The 13540-nt window shown below is 37.7% G+C and overlaps 6 protein-coding genes across 6 annotated transcripts; 3 read left to right on the top strand and 3 right to left on the bottom strand. All coding sequences in view use genetic code 12, as the record gives it.

Moving 5' to 3' along the window:
- Positions 1–721: 721 nt before the first annotated feature.
- Positions 722–1744, top strand: PVL30_002406 (uncharacterized protein; the record flags this gene model as incomplete). The annotated part of the gene is made up of 1 exon (XM_001523414.1): positions 722–1744. One exon carries the CDS (start codon positions 722–724, stop codon positions 1742–1744), a length of 1023 nt encoding a protein of 340 aa, XP_001523464.1.
- Positions 1745–2358: 614 nt separating this feature from the next.
- On the top strand, positions 2359–3588 carry AOS1 (E1 ubiquitin-activating protein aos1; the record flags this gene model as incomplete). Its single annotated transcript, XM_001523416.2, has 2 exons — positions 2359–2386; positions 2570–3588. 2 exons carry the CDS (start codon positions 2359–2361, stop codon positions 3586–3588), a joined length of 1047 nt encoding a protein of 348 aa, XP_001523466.2.
- A 292-nt stretch (positions 3589–3880) lies between these two features.
- On the bottom strand, positions 3881–5839 carry HDA3 (histone deacetylase; the record flags this gene model as incomplete). The annotated part of the gene is made up of 1 exon (XM_001523417.1): positions 3881–5839. One exon carries the CDS (start codon positions 5837–5839, stop codon positions 3881–3883), a length of 1959 nt encoding a protein of 652 aa, XP_001523467.2.
- A 741-nt stretch (positions 5840–6580) lies between these two features.
- PVL30_002409 (uncharacterized protein) lies at positions 6581–7912 on the top strand (the record flags this gene model as incomplete). Its single annotated transcript, XM_001523418.1, has 1 exon — positions 6581–7912. One exon carries the CDS (start codon positions 6581–6583, stop codon positions 7910–7912), a length of 1332 nt encoding a protein of 443 aa, XP_001523468.1.
- A 95-nt stretch (positions 7913–8007) lies between these two features.
- Positions 8008–9141, bottom strand: PVL30_002410 (uncharacterized protein; the record flags this gene model as incomplete). Its single annotated transcript, XM_001523419.1, has 1 exon — positions 8008–9141. The coding sequence occupies one exon, from the start codon at positions 9139–9141 to the stop codon at positions 8008–8010; it is 1134 nt and encodes a 377-aa protein (XP_001523469.2).
- A 353-nt stretch (positions 9142–9494) lies between these two features.
- AXL1 (Endoprotease) lies at positions 9495–13409 on the bottom strand (the record flags this gene model as incomplete). The annotated part of the gene is made up of 1 exon (XM_001523420.1): positions 9495–13409. The coding sequence occupies one exon, from the start codon at positions 13407–13409 to the stop codon at positions 9495–9497; it is 3915 nt and encodes a 1304-aa protein (XP_001523470.2).
- Positions 13410–13540: the final 131 nt, after the last annotated feature.

Consider the following 13540-nt stretch of genomic DNA (forward strand, 5'->3'; position numbering starts at 1 on the left):
AATATACTTGCTTTGTTAGGATAACTACGGCAGTGCTGGTTATCAGTCGACTTGCAAAACTTAAATAATAATGGATGCAAAATTGCAACTTGTTTTATTTTCTTGTCGAATCGATCAATCTCGTTTCAAAGATATAGATCTTTCCGTAAAACACATTTTTTCATTTAAGAAATAAATTTGCTGTAGATTTATATATGTCATTTCAAGGCAGTCCTGATGAAACAACCATGTACAGAATATATTATATTATTATCAATTAACTTACCACTTAGGTAACTGAATTTAAAAACACCACCTTTAACTATTCTTTTCGCCTATTTTTGTCTATTTTCTTTTCCTTTCTTTTCATTTCCAATTTATTTAATTTTTTTTTTTTTGCAGCTAAACAATCAACCATAATGTTCAGACAGTATAAACCACTTGTTTCAGATAATCAACTTCATAAATTATCAGCCAGATTGAAAAACAAAGCTACAGGCATGTTACACCAAATCTTCAATACTGGATGGAACGATTCTGTTTTCAGTACCAAAATTATATAAATACACCACCATTCACCATCGTAAGAACCAAGGACTGATGCTCTCGGACTTTTTGGTTGCAATTTTCCTAATTACAACCTAGAAGCTAACAATCCTAGTTGTAAAAAATAAAAAAGATTAAATAAAAAACTACAATCATAAAGAAAGAAAGAAAAGAAAAAGAGAAAAAAGTCAAAAAAATGAGGTTCTCAGCTGCTATCCTTACCGCTATCGCAGTCGCTTTAGTTGCATCTGCTGATATAGAAGATACCACTGCTAACAATGCTGCTGTTGAAGCTCCAGATGTTGCTGAAGATATCAATGCACCCTACCAAACGGAAATTGTCTACGACAATAACGAGGCTGCTGCTGCTGCTGCTGCTGCTGCTGAAGAGTACGGACAGTACGCTCCAGGTCCAGAGTACGAGCAATATGCACCAGAAGATGCTTATGGACAGTATGCACCTCAAGGTTATGAGGCAGGCACTCCACAAGAAGGTGGTGAAGATGGATACTACGTCTATGTTCCAGACACTGAAACATATGCTAGTGAGGAAGAGGCTGCTCAAGCTGCTCAAGCTGCTCAGTACCATCAAAAGAGAAGTGCTGACCCAGGTTGGATGTGGACTAGATACGGCAGATTCTCTCCTGTAAAGAGAGACGCCAATGCCGATGCTGCTGCTGATCCAGGTTGGATGTGGACTAGATACGGCAGATTCTCTCCTGTAAAGAGAGACGCCAATGCTGATGCTGCTGCAGATCCAGGTTGGATGTGGACCAGGTACGGCAGATTCTCTCCTGTCAAGAGAGAGGCAGAAGCTGCTCAATACCATCAAAAAAGAAGTGCAGATCCAGGTTGGATGTGGACTAGATACGGTAGATTCTCGCCAGTGAAAAGAGACGCTAACGCTGATGCTGATGCTAATCCCGAGGCAGACCCAGGTTGGATGTGGACCAGGTACGGTAGATTCTCGCCAGTGAAAAGAGACGCTAACGCTGAAGCTGATGCTAATCCCGAGGCGGATCCAGGTTGGATGTGGACCAGGTACGGTAGATTCTCGCCAGTAAAGAGAGACGCTAACGCTGATGCTGCTGCAGATCCAGGTTGGATGTGGACCAGGTACGGCAGATTCTCTCCTGTAAAGAGAGACGCCAATGCTGATGCCGATGCTGACCCAGGTTGGATGTGGACCAGGTACGGCAGATTCTCTCCAGTGAAATAATCTTGCTGAAGCTTTGCTGTAAGTCTACCAAAAAAAGACTTGCGCGGTAAACACGTACAAATGATGAATACTTTATCGTTTCAACAACTCTTCAATGTAAGTATATGTTACATTGTTGAGGTCTTAATTCTTTCTATTGTTCTTGATCTTCTTCCACAATATTTGAAAGAGACAAGTTTCCGTTTTTCTGTTAATCATTCTTTGATTTATTATATTTTTTTTTCGTCCATCTATAGCTTATAATTATGAATATCCTTAAATTTGATTGAGTTCTGAGTATCGCCAACACAGCCCTAGTAAAAAATGAAAAGAAGAAAAAATGAAAGGAAAGAAAAACAACAAAGACAAAAAAAAAAGTATAAACCAAAAAATAGATATGGATGTCAATTGTATTCGTGGTGTGTGCTTCTCTTTTTCAATTCTTTTACTCAACGACATATAGTTTTAGAATAGAATTGTTTAGGAGGCTTGTAGCTTATGTAGGGGGTTTGGAGAGAAAATTGCGCGTTCTACTGAACAGGTTTTTTTTTTTTTTCAATCTGCATTTGATTTAACCTTCTACCTTATCTTTTTACGACATTTTATAATAGCTATATTCTAGTCCATTAAACACAATGAATCAAGAAAGACAATTGACAGCAGGTATGACTATCCCATATCATAAATTAAATTTGAAGAAAAGGATTCATGTCTTTTCAAAAGAAAAATAAGAATAAGAATAAGCACAAAAATAAAAATAAATACAAGTAATTGGAGAGTAAAAACTATGAATTATAATGAATACCCCCCCCCCCCCCCCCAGTTACTAACATAAGGCGTTACTAGATGAAATTGCATTGTATGATCGTCAAATCAGACTATGGGGTATGAAAACACAAGCCCGTATTCGAAGAACAAAAGTCTTGGTGATTCGACTAGGAGCAGTGGGTACTGAATGTGTCAAGAATCTTGTTCTTGGTGGTATAAATTCCATTGAGATTCTTGATGACTCAGTGGTTAGGGATGTTGACTTTGCTTCTCAATTCTTTTTACCAAACGATGATGCTATAATAGGGAAATTAAAATTACCATTAGTCGAGGACAAGATCAAGGAACTCAACCCGGCAGTCCACCTCACAATCAATACGTCACAGGTAGACCCATTATTGACCGAGGCTACTTATCTCAAACAATTTGACGTTATTGTGGCATCGGAACTTTCAAAAGAACAGATAATGAAATTGAGCAAGACCACACGAGAGCTAAATCTTCCACTATATGTTACTGGAATGCATGGCACTTATGGATACTTGTTTGTTGACTTGATAGAACACATTTCACAAAAGACGTTTGGTGAGAGTACAGTTTCTCGAAAGGCAAACACTGAATTGACCAAAAGCAAAACCATTGTTGATGTTAAGCGCAATCAAAAGGAGAAAACAGACCTTGTCACGATAAAAGACGTTTATCCTCCAATACATGAGATTTTCACATCCAAAAACATCAACAAAGATGTGAAAAAGAAGTTTATGCAAAACTATTGCGGTCCGTTGTTGGCAACTTTAGCGCTCCTTAACATTCCTAAACCAACAAACCCAGAAGATATTATAGACCTGGAATTACTCAAAACAGAGGCATTAAAAATTTGTAACAATTTGGAGATACCCGAAAAATGGCTTGAAGAAGAAGAGTATATACGAGATTTCAGTCAACAAGCATTCACAGAGTATTCGCCAACGGCGGCGATATTGGGAGGAGCAGTTGCTCAGGAGGTTATTCTTTATCTTGGCAAGGAAGAGAGTCCTGTCAATAATGTAATGACTTTGGATACTTTAAGAGCTCGAATGCCAATTTATCAATCGTGATACAGCAACATGAATGCAGCAAAAAAAAAAGTAAGAGAGCAAGTACTTAAAGTTAAACAAGTCAAAAGAGAAAGAGTGTGTGTTAATAGCTACAGCATTATATCGCCTTCATTAGCAAAACAAAAAAATAGAAACCAAATTCTATATGTTTTAGAGCCACCCTCGTAATAATGCTATTGACGTCCAAAATACTGCTTTTAATTTTAATTTTGTTTTGTTTTGTTTTGATTTTTTTGCTTTGTTTTCATTCTTTCATTCCTTTTCTTTTGTTGTTCAAATCTTTTGGAAAAATTTATTTATTTGGTGTTGCTGTTCGTACTTTTCGTTTTTTCAAATGAGAAGTGTCCCTAAGAAACTTGAATGCCGATTGAAGTTTCTTTTCCATCGCATCGTTTGATCTTTCAAAATCATTAATTGAATCAACAAGCTCCTGTTTCCTTTTTTTGAAGTCGGTATGTTTCTTCTCTTCATCTTGAAGCATCTCTTCTTCCTTGCGATTTAGTTCTTCAATTTCTAATTTCAATTGTTCTTGTTCTTCTTTTGAGTCTTCAATAGACTTGAGACTATTCTCAACTTCCCTCAAAGTATAATTTTTCTCATCGTTCTTCGATTGCATTTTAACAATCATACTCTTGATTTGTGACTGCAATTCCCATATCTGTAGCTGATTCTTTACAAATTCCTTTTTTTCATCGCCTTCAACTTCTTCGATGTATTTCTTCAATGCGGTTTCTTTTTCCTTGATTTCGAGTCTTTGCTGCTCAATTTGCTCTTGCTTTTTTGCAACCCATTTATTTCCACTCTCAATTCTCATTTGAGCATGGCCTATATCATCAAAAACATTAGATACTGCAATCTTCATCTCCCTCTCTCTTCGACCAATTCTATTTTGCATCTCAGGTGAGTCGAACCGCTCATATGACTCCAACTCCCGCTGTGCACGTGCAAGCAATTGGTATGCACTATTTAACTGTAACAAAACCTTGTGTGTCAAGATGTTGTTGTTAAACAGTTCTGTGTGTCCCGATAACTGAATCCCAATCAACTCATTGTAATCGTTCTTCAATGGGTTGCTTACATAGTCCAGCTGTAATCTCTTGAGTTCATAGTAAGTAGGGATAGTTGGCTCGTCGAATTGAACATTCATTCCATACGGTGTGTAATGAAAGTGTGCTTCGGTTAGTAAAGATCGCTCAACATCAATAGGAGTGTATTTTTGAATTTTGGGTAAGGGTGGTAGGGGCCATGCAGGGTAGTCAGCAATGTTTTCATTGAACAAATGATCAAAGAAGTTGGGTGCTAGGTATTTAAGCTTTTGATTATAAATGGGAAACACATCTGGAGGAATGTTACCAATGTGATCTCTTAGACAAACAACAGATGAAATTATCTTGTATAAATAATCTGGTTTGTTGTTTTTCTTTTCATCCTGGTAGAACAAAGTTATCTGCTCAACAGTTTTGAGCGGTACAAGTCTAATAGTCACAGTGGGTTTATCCTGATCAGTCTGGTTTTGTATTTTCAATTTTTCGTAAAACTCAGTGGCTGTATCGACATGGCCATCAACCACAATCAATACATCAAATTTGGTACTCTCCAATAATTCACTATCCTTTTGAAGCTCGCCATCTGCAGGAATTAAATGTATTTGGGTCAATGGGCCTTTGTTCTTCTTGGCCCCACTTGACGTTGTATTCCCGTTCCCATTATTCCCATTTTTGCTTGCCTTTTTCGATTCACGTTGGATGTTGTTGCCCACATATCGTTTAACGCTTTTGTTTCCTGTACAAAGCATAAGCAAGGACTCTAACAAGTCAAACAACTTCACATTATTGGACAGTACAAGTCCCACATTTTTTGTCGTTGTGCTTTGACTTGCAATAACAGTATTTAACAAATCTTTCAACACGTTGAATTTCCCACTTGTCTCCGCAATCTTCGCAGGCATATCTTTGATAGCAAGGTTTTTCGGCATATAATGGCTAATTAATAAATATGGATGCGAGTTTACAAGCATGCAGTTTTCTATGCACGTCTTTACAGATTCAACAACAATATCCTTGTCGTCGTTGGTCTCGCAAAACTTGAGTATATCTGGATAGTGGAGCGAAATGATCTGGTCGGTTAATTCCTTTTGGTACTCATACATTGGTGTGCCTAGGTAGTAGTCTCCGCTATAATTTAACTCGCTCAAATCTAGCTCAATAATGGGTGGCTCTGGAGTGCTATCAAGTATCTTTAATAAATTCATTGTGCTTTTTGGTATTCCTTTTGGTGAGATGGTCTAGGGTGAAGCAACTAAAAAAAAAAGGAAAAGGAAAAGGAAAAAGAACAAAAGAAAAAGAAAAGGATAAAAGAAATCGTATCAGGTGGAGTATAGTCTGTTCTTCTTCTTCTTCTTCTTGTTGTTCCTTTGTTCTCAATAGGAAAAGGTTTTGGGAAAAGAAATTATAGTTTTTGAACGTTTTGTGTTTACGAGAACTAAACAGGATGGAACTGAACCCGCGCAGATTTTCGAACTTTGCAGGTTTTTTGGAATTGTAAAGAGAAGCTTCCGCCCCGAGATCCCGGAAGAGCGGCTCGCTCACGAAGACTAACAGTATAAATTTCTTATTAGCTATATATGTGATATCATCCTTTGTTTCAAATCTGCGAACAAGAGTAATTTTGAGGCATACATAAAGAATTCTTTTAATACACTGTTGTGTAGAGTCAAATCTGGATTACTATTTGAATAATTTCTTACAGGTACCTGTGTGAATAAAAATATTCTCATTTGGGCTCCATCTTTATATACTTTACTTAAAAACAAATCAGGGTAACATACATTCAGAACACAGCGGGTAGTGTCATACCACCAATAGCAACAAACCACAGTGAACAACAGCAAAACACAGTAAACCACATTAAATCACAGCAAAGCACAGCACAGTATATTTCATTGCAGTACGAATAATATAACAATTCTTTTTTGGATCAAACAAGTCACAAGATGGAGTTTGAAGATATTCCTACTATAAATGATATTCCTGTGCCAGATGAGGATGAACAAGTCAAAGAAGAGTTGCAGCGACTAGGTCAACCTGTCTTTATAAACGGAGAAGATGACGATGGTCGACGAGAAAGATTGAAAAACTTGCTTAACCACGATAACGGACAAGGTGAACTAATAGATGAAGATGACGAAGATGAAGAGTTTTACACACCAGGACCAGAAGTGTTATACAACACACGACTTCGAATACTTCGCGATGCACTAAGCAAAGCATCTGATCGGCTTAAACTCCAGCGCCAAATTGTTAAAGAGAATCCTGAGTTTATCAAAGTTCTTAAATTTAGGCGAGATATCAATTCTAAACTATCTTTGATTGAATTGTATGGATCGCAGGTCATTCCAGACATCACTAGAGCTATATCAAGTGTCAAGTTTTCCAACCAATCAGACTTGATCGCATGTGGATCCTGGGATGGATCGATCCATGTTTTGAACAGTACAGACTTGAATCCAGTTACGAAACTTTCTACGGGCCATATAGAAAAAGTTGGATCGCTTGATTGGAGACCTGATACTGAGGAGAACATACTTTTATCGGGAGGCAACGATGGTAATATACGGATGTGGGGCATTAATGCTAATACTCCAACTACAAACCCACTTTCAACACTTACAGAAGCACACACGGATCGAATTACAAGTACAATGTTCCATCCAATAAATGATCTTGCCATTTCCACATCTTTTGACCAAACATGGAAATTATGGGATCTCACAAAACAAACCGAGCTATATCAACAAGAAGGACATTCAAAAGGGATATTTTGTGGATCAGTTCACCCAGATGGTTCATTATTCCTCTCTGGTGGATTAGATGGAATAATCTACGTATGGGATCTACGTTCAGGAAGAGCATTGATGCCACTACAAAAACATATGCAAGGAATATATGGATTAGATTGGTCGCCAAACGGACACGAGTTTGCAAGTGCTTCTGGTGACTGTTCGGTTAAGATTTGGGATATGAGGAAATTAGACCATAGCGGTAAAGAGTTGCATACAATTCCTGCACACACAAAACTAGTGAGCAATGTCAAATTCTTCAGAAAAAGCACAAAAGATGTACAGACTAATAATGGCACATTCCTCGTCACTAGTTCATACGATGGAATTGTTAATGTTTGGTCTGCAGATAATTGGGTTAAAGTCAACACACTAAAGGGACACGGGGATAAAGTCATGAGTTGCGATATTGGGGTTATTGATGATCATTTCACAATCGTTAGTAGCGGATGGGACAGAAGTGTCAAATTGTGGAAAAATAATTGAGGTAAAAAAGAAAAGAAAAAAAAAAAAAAATATATATAAAAAATAAAAAAAAAAGAAAAACAAAAAAGAAGAAAAGGAAAGAACAAAGGACATAATTAATGATTTTGTTGAAGTATCCTATCAGCGTAGGCAGCAAAATCTTCTTTTTCATTAATCATTTCATTCAAATCGGGTTGACAAAACACCGCCAATGTGTTTCTAGCAATGTGAGGAATGTTGGTACCTTTAACGTAGTGCAGCACAGCGCGGAACTTGCCCTTGGATACTTCTTGTAAAGCCGATCCTGATTGGAACGCGAGGTGATCTTTTGGTAAGTTGACTTTGACCACATTACCTAATCTGCTTTTGATATACAATCCAGCCTCAGGGTCAGGAGACGAATCCAAGGCGTGCGTCAAGCCCTGCGACTCATCTATAAATAAAGCAGAAGTCAATCCAGTTAGACAAGAATGGTCGAGGTGCTCTCCACACCAATCATCGTCATCGTTATTTTTAGTATTGGTGTTGTTATCGCTGGTTTTATTGCCCGTACCACAATCAGTGTTTGGAAAGTAATGCAACAATCTAGCTTTTGTACATGTAGATTCTTTCACAATTCGTTTCAAATATCCCTGTTCATAATTTTCGTAGATCCCTGCAATATATCGATCACAATTTTCCGCTACAAGTTCAGCCACATCAATGATGTAATTGATCAATTTCTTACAATCTGTTTTAAAGCCTTCTAATTCACCATCTTCAACACGTTCATCGGGCCACATGTTCTTTGCTGTGTATGCCTTGTGTTTCGCGTACTTTTGCACAATCTCATCTCTGGGTCCTTCCAACTCCAGGTCATTATGGAAAGCACAATTGATATAAAATGATCCTTTTCTATCATCAGCTTTTCCTGAATTGGCAAGTTTTTCCTTGCCACATGACCAACCGATAAGCCACATCGCTTCCTTGCATTCCAATCGCGACAAATGTTCTTGTGATAAATTTGCCAATACGCTCGCTTTGGAGAGAACTCTGTTGCGCAATGTAAGGAACTCGTTAGAACCAGTGGTGTTTACGAGAATTACCCCAAGAGAATCGGGACCAAATGCCGAAGTAAGCACTGAGTCATCAATTCCTAAGCGAAGTTGGTCAATTGTGACAACCACCGGTGCGTCTGGTGCGTCTGGCGTGTCTGGTGTAGTTGGTGAAACCAATGGGGCACTTGAGCTTGGTTGAATGGATGGAACCATAATATGCGAATTGATCTGTGTTGTTTGATTGTAATGAATTTGAAGGCAAATACTGAAAAGAATTGAAAGAAAAGGAAAGGAAAGAAAAGGAAAGCGCAAAAAAAGTGGCTCAATGTTTGAAAACAGAAAACAATAGCTCTTAATACTTGTTTTTGATTATTCGTGCGGTTGATGATGGTACTGACGGAAGGAAGTGTCGGGGGTAAGAGTAAATTTTTGTAATTCCGTGCGCAAAAAATAAAAGAAAAAGGCACCTATAAATGTTTGATATATCAAATGAGACTTATAGAGTCTACCATTTCGTAATACATATTAAAGTACGCGGTTGATTAGAATACACTATTAAATAATGGTCAATACAAATGTAAACCACGTAACATACCCTTTAGAGACAAGCTCCTGCCTTCCAATAGACCTTGCTTTTTCAAATCTCCAACTCTTTTCGTGGTGTTCCCGTCAATATCACGAGCCTCATTACTATCATTATTATTATTGTTGTTGTTGTTGTTGTTGTTGCTGTTGTTGTTGTTGTTGTTACAGATGTCGTTATTGAATACCAAACTAACAATTAATACACTGCGCCATGTTGATCTAACTGAAACGTGCTTTTTGAAAAAGCTATGGATACTTTCAACATCCCAATCAGTTAAATATTCCATATGATGTCTCCTCAGTGATTCAAAGTCATCGTAATTCTTGGTGAGGATGTTTTCCCAATTGGTTTGATGTAATTTGTGCATAACAATGTTTGCACTGGAAAAATTTGGTCTTGTAGAAACTAGTGCATTGGATAGGATTGAATGGTTGTTATTTTCTCCCACTTCTCTTTCTACTTTGCCATTTATATTCAGTCGGAATTTATTATACTGGTCGATCTGATAACGTAACTCGTCTGAACTTATTGCCATAAGTCGTTTCTCCCAATCGTTCAACATATTTTCAATCTCTACTTTTATTTGTGAATGACTAGACCCACAATAGTGGTATTTCTGGATGCCAGCACATTTTCTATGATCATTTTTAACATATATGTATATTCCGACAGTTTGCTTATTGGTCCTTATCCCGCTTGATACGCGGTATCCTCTTATTTGCTGCTTTTGTTGCTTCTTTCTAATTCTATGGAAATACGCTTTAGCTTCACGGTTCAACAAATACGCCAAGAACTCAACCACTGCCAAAGTGTACTTGTTTCTCCGCTGACACATTTGCAAATAATAATACACCACATCTGAGTTGTTGTGAGAAAGCACTGAATTTCCAATCTTCACAACGTCGTTAGTGCCTGGTTCTAAAAGAATGCTTTGGGGTTGCTCAAAAGCAAGATGTTCCATGTATACTCGTTTGTGTGACGTCAAAATATTGATTATATCGCATATGGTATGCACTGTTAACGTTGATTTCGTTGCTCCAAGTCCAAGACCGTTACCGCCACTACAACCAAAATTACCACTAACGCCACTACCACCAAAGCTACCAGAGACTAGGATGAAAGTGCGCTTAATGCCATAAACGTACTCATTACTCACAACCTTGATATCTTGCTTATTCAATAATTCCAACTGATCAAATATCTCATCCACGCTAATGACACTGTGCTCCAAATATTTGGTTGATTCAACAATAATTTGTTTATCGACAAAAACATCATCATTATTGACATCATCGATATCATCAACGTCTTCTTTATTATTGGCTTTATTGGCATTGAGCCAATATCCTGTGGACGCAAAGTATGCTCTCGCGTCCGTTTTCAAACGTACAAACTCTTTATACTCTGGCTCAAATGTACTCAACAATTCTTTTGTTCTTTTGATGAAATCATATAAAAAGCTTTCAAACCCAATCATATCGGGACCGTGAACTTCAAATGCCAATGAAGGTCTATTAACAAAATTTGCATATATGCCCCATGATAATAATGCCAATTCTGCATGATGGAACTCTATTTTCAATTGTTCACCAAGGTATTGAGCAATTAATTCGGTGGAAATAATGGTTTGAATTAGGTTAGGCCGCTCTGATAGTTCAATCAGAAAGGATACGGTAATTCTCCGATCCGATGATTTGAGCTTAGAATGCCATACTTCATACGAGATGGAATGATCAATCATTTGCGGTGATGAATCTTCTACAATATCAGGAGGGTATAGTTGCGTATAGTTTGCAGAATCTTCAAGAAGTAGATCTAATTCCTCTCTAGTATGTTTGATATATTTGTTAGGTACTAAGAACCGGTATATGGGGAATACTGTCTCATCAATTGTATATTTTAAGCTCATTAATGCATACTCAAAATTGTAGATGGGGCCTTGAATGAATCTTGTATCGTCAGATGGTAGAGCAATCATGTGGGAGCATTCATCATCTATAATGATTAGGTTGGGCACTTGTTGAATGAAAATTTCTTTAGTCCTGTTGATGAACGTAGTTGCATCTATGTTTTGCTTTGCGCATTCTTCACCAATAAATATGTCCTTCGGATCAATACCATACTGAATCTGTTTTGCATACCGTGACACTTCGTCGCCAGACGATAGCAAGCAAGTGCCAGGAGCAGCAAAACATGCTTGGAATTTAAAGATTCTCGAATACTCTAGGAGCATTGCATGGACTAGTTTAGGATGTGCATTCAGTAACTGTTCAATTAAATTCCAGATTGCGCATATTATCACGTTTAAATCACAACTACTCTTGTACTCTAAATCAATTAGTAGTGCTTGGTTTTCGCGGGTAAACTTTGACATATGGACGTGCAATGAATTTATTACTTTTAGTTCATGTTGGAGATAATACGATAATGAAGCTGGTGATTGATCACCTAGAACTGAGCACCAAACTTTTTCGAAGAATGTTTCATTGAGTTGGTAAATAGGAAAAACTAATCTTGCCTGTTTCTCATACTGGTTCTGGTTCTGGTAGTCGTGGTGGTGGTGGCGGCGGCGTAGCAGCAGCAGCGGCGGCGGCAACGGCAGCGGCAGCAGTTGTTGTTGTTGTTGTCCTTTCTCTTGTTCTTGTGGCAGCAAATTTGACTTTTGCTGTTGTTTTGGGTATTGTTTGATCCAAAGGACTTGGTTATTGTAGCCTAATGGATAGACCTCCATCTCGCCATTGGAATTGAATTCATTCAGAAAGGTGGAAATGGGGCTACTGCTACAGCTGCTCTTGGTTTCCATGTTTGGTGATCGTCCAAGTTTATAACCCACCCCTAATCTACTGTTACCGTTTTTACTACTACCACTACTACTACCACTGCTGCTGCTGCTGTTGGTACTGCTTCTGCTATGTCTCCTGTTTCCTTTTCTCTTGCTTTTCCCGTATTCACTTTCGCTGGGTATATCGCCGAAATGAGCTATTGCTAATTTCTGTAATTGGTTTAAGGACAATGAACTTTTCAATACCAAGACCATTTTTTCCGCAACGAAATGTTTTTCATAGTGATTCATCATTTCCTGTTTTAATTTTTTATTCTTCAATGTTTCCATTTTCTTTTCTGTTGTCGTTTCTGTTGCGATTTTACGAAATGGATGTTGTTCATTGGCCAATAACCTCATTCCATAAAAGAGTAATTTGTCACGACTCGCACAAATACCATTGTGGGTGATTTCACCACTTTCGTGATGTTTATTTTCAATCGAGCTCAATTCCAGGTTAATCCATTTTTCATTAAATTGTAACTGACTTTGTTTGAAACCGGAGCTGAATGTCTTGAATAAATTGGTCAAATCTGATTCACCGTCATCTTTACTGATAAAAGATGCATTGTTTAATGGAACTTCAAATTGGAAAGTTGATTGATCACCCAACGTGTTTAAATGGAACTTGCCACCCATTTTCCTTAGTCTAGCACAAAAGTCATGTGACGAGGATGTGGATGAAGCAATAACGCTTGAGTGATGTGTTTTCAAAACACTTTCAGTCACATTTAGATTTAGATTTACCTTTGCGTTTTCATTCTTAACATCAGTATCAACATCATAATCAAAATCAAAATCGAAAGCACAATCGAAATCAAAGTCAACATTATTATTGTGTTTTCCCAAAAAGATCATTTGGTTGCAAAAATGCGCTAATTCAGGAAACTTTTCCGGGTCTGTAAATTTTCCCACACCAATACATATTGAAGCCGCAGTAATTGGTGAGTGCGAGTCCGAGATTAAGAGTACGCGTAATCCATTGCTTAGTTTAATGTATCTGGAGTTCCTATGAAGATGCAATTGTGATCTTTGAAAGTTTGAATGCAACTCTGTTGCTGTAAAAAAGTCCATCAGAACAAACAAAGACTTTTTGAGGGAAGAAAAAAGAAATTAGAAGTAGTTTTGGTTGTTGTTGTTGTTGTTGTTGTAATTATTGCAGATAAAAGCGCCTGTTTGCTGTTTACAAGTGAATATTTTGAGTT

The sequence above is a fragment of the Lodderomyces elongisporus genome, chromosome 3, assembly GCF_030384665.1.
Source record: "Lodderomyces elongisporus chromosome 3, complete sequence".
Classification (NCBI taxonomy): domain Eukaryota; kingdom Fungi; phylum Ascomycota; class Pichiomycetes; order Serinales; family Debaryomycetaceae; genus Lodderomyces; species Lodderomyces elongisporus.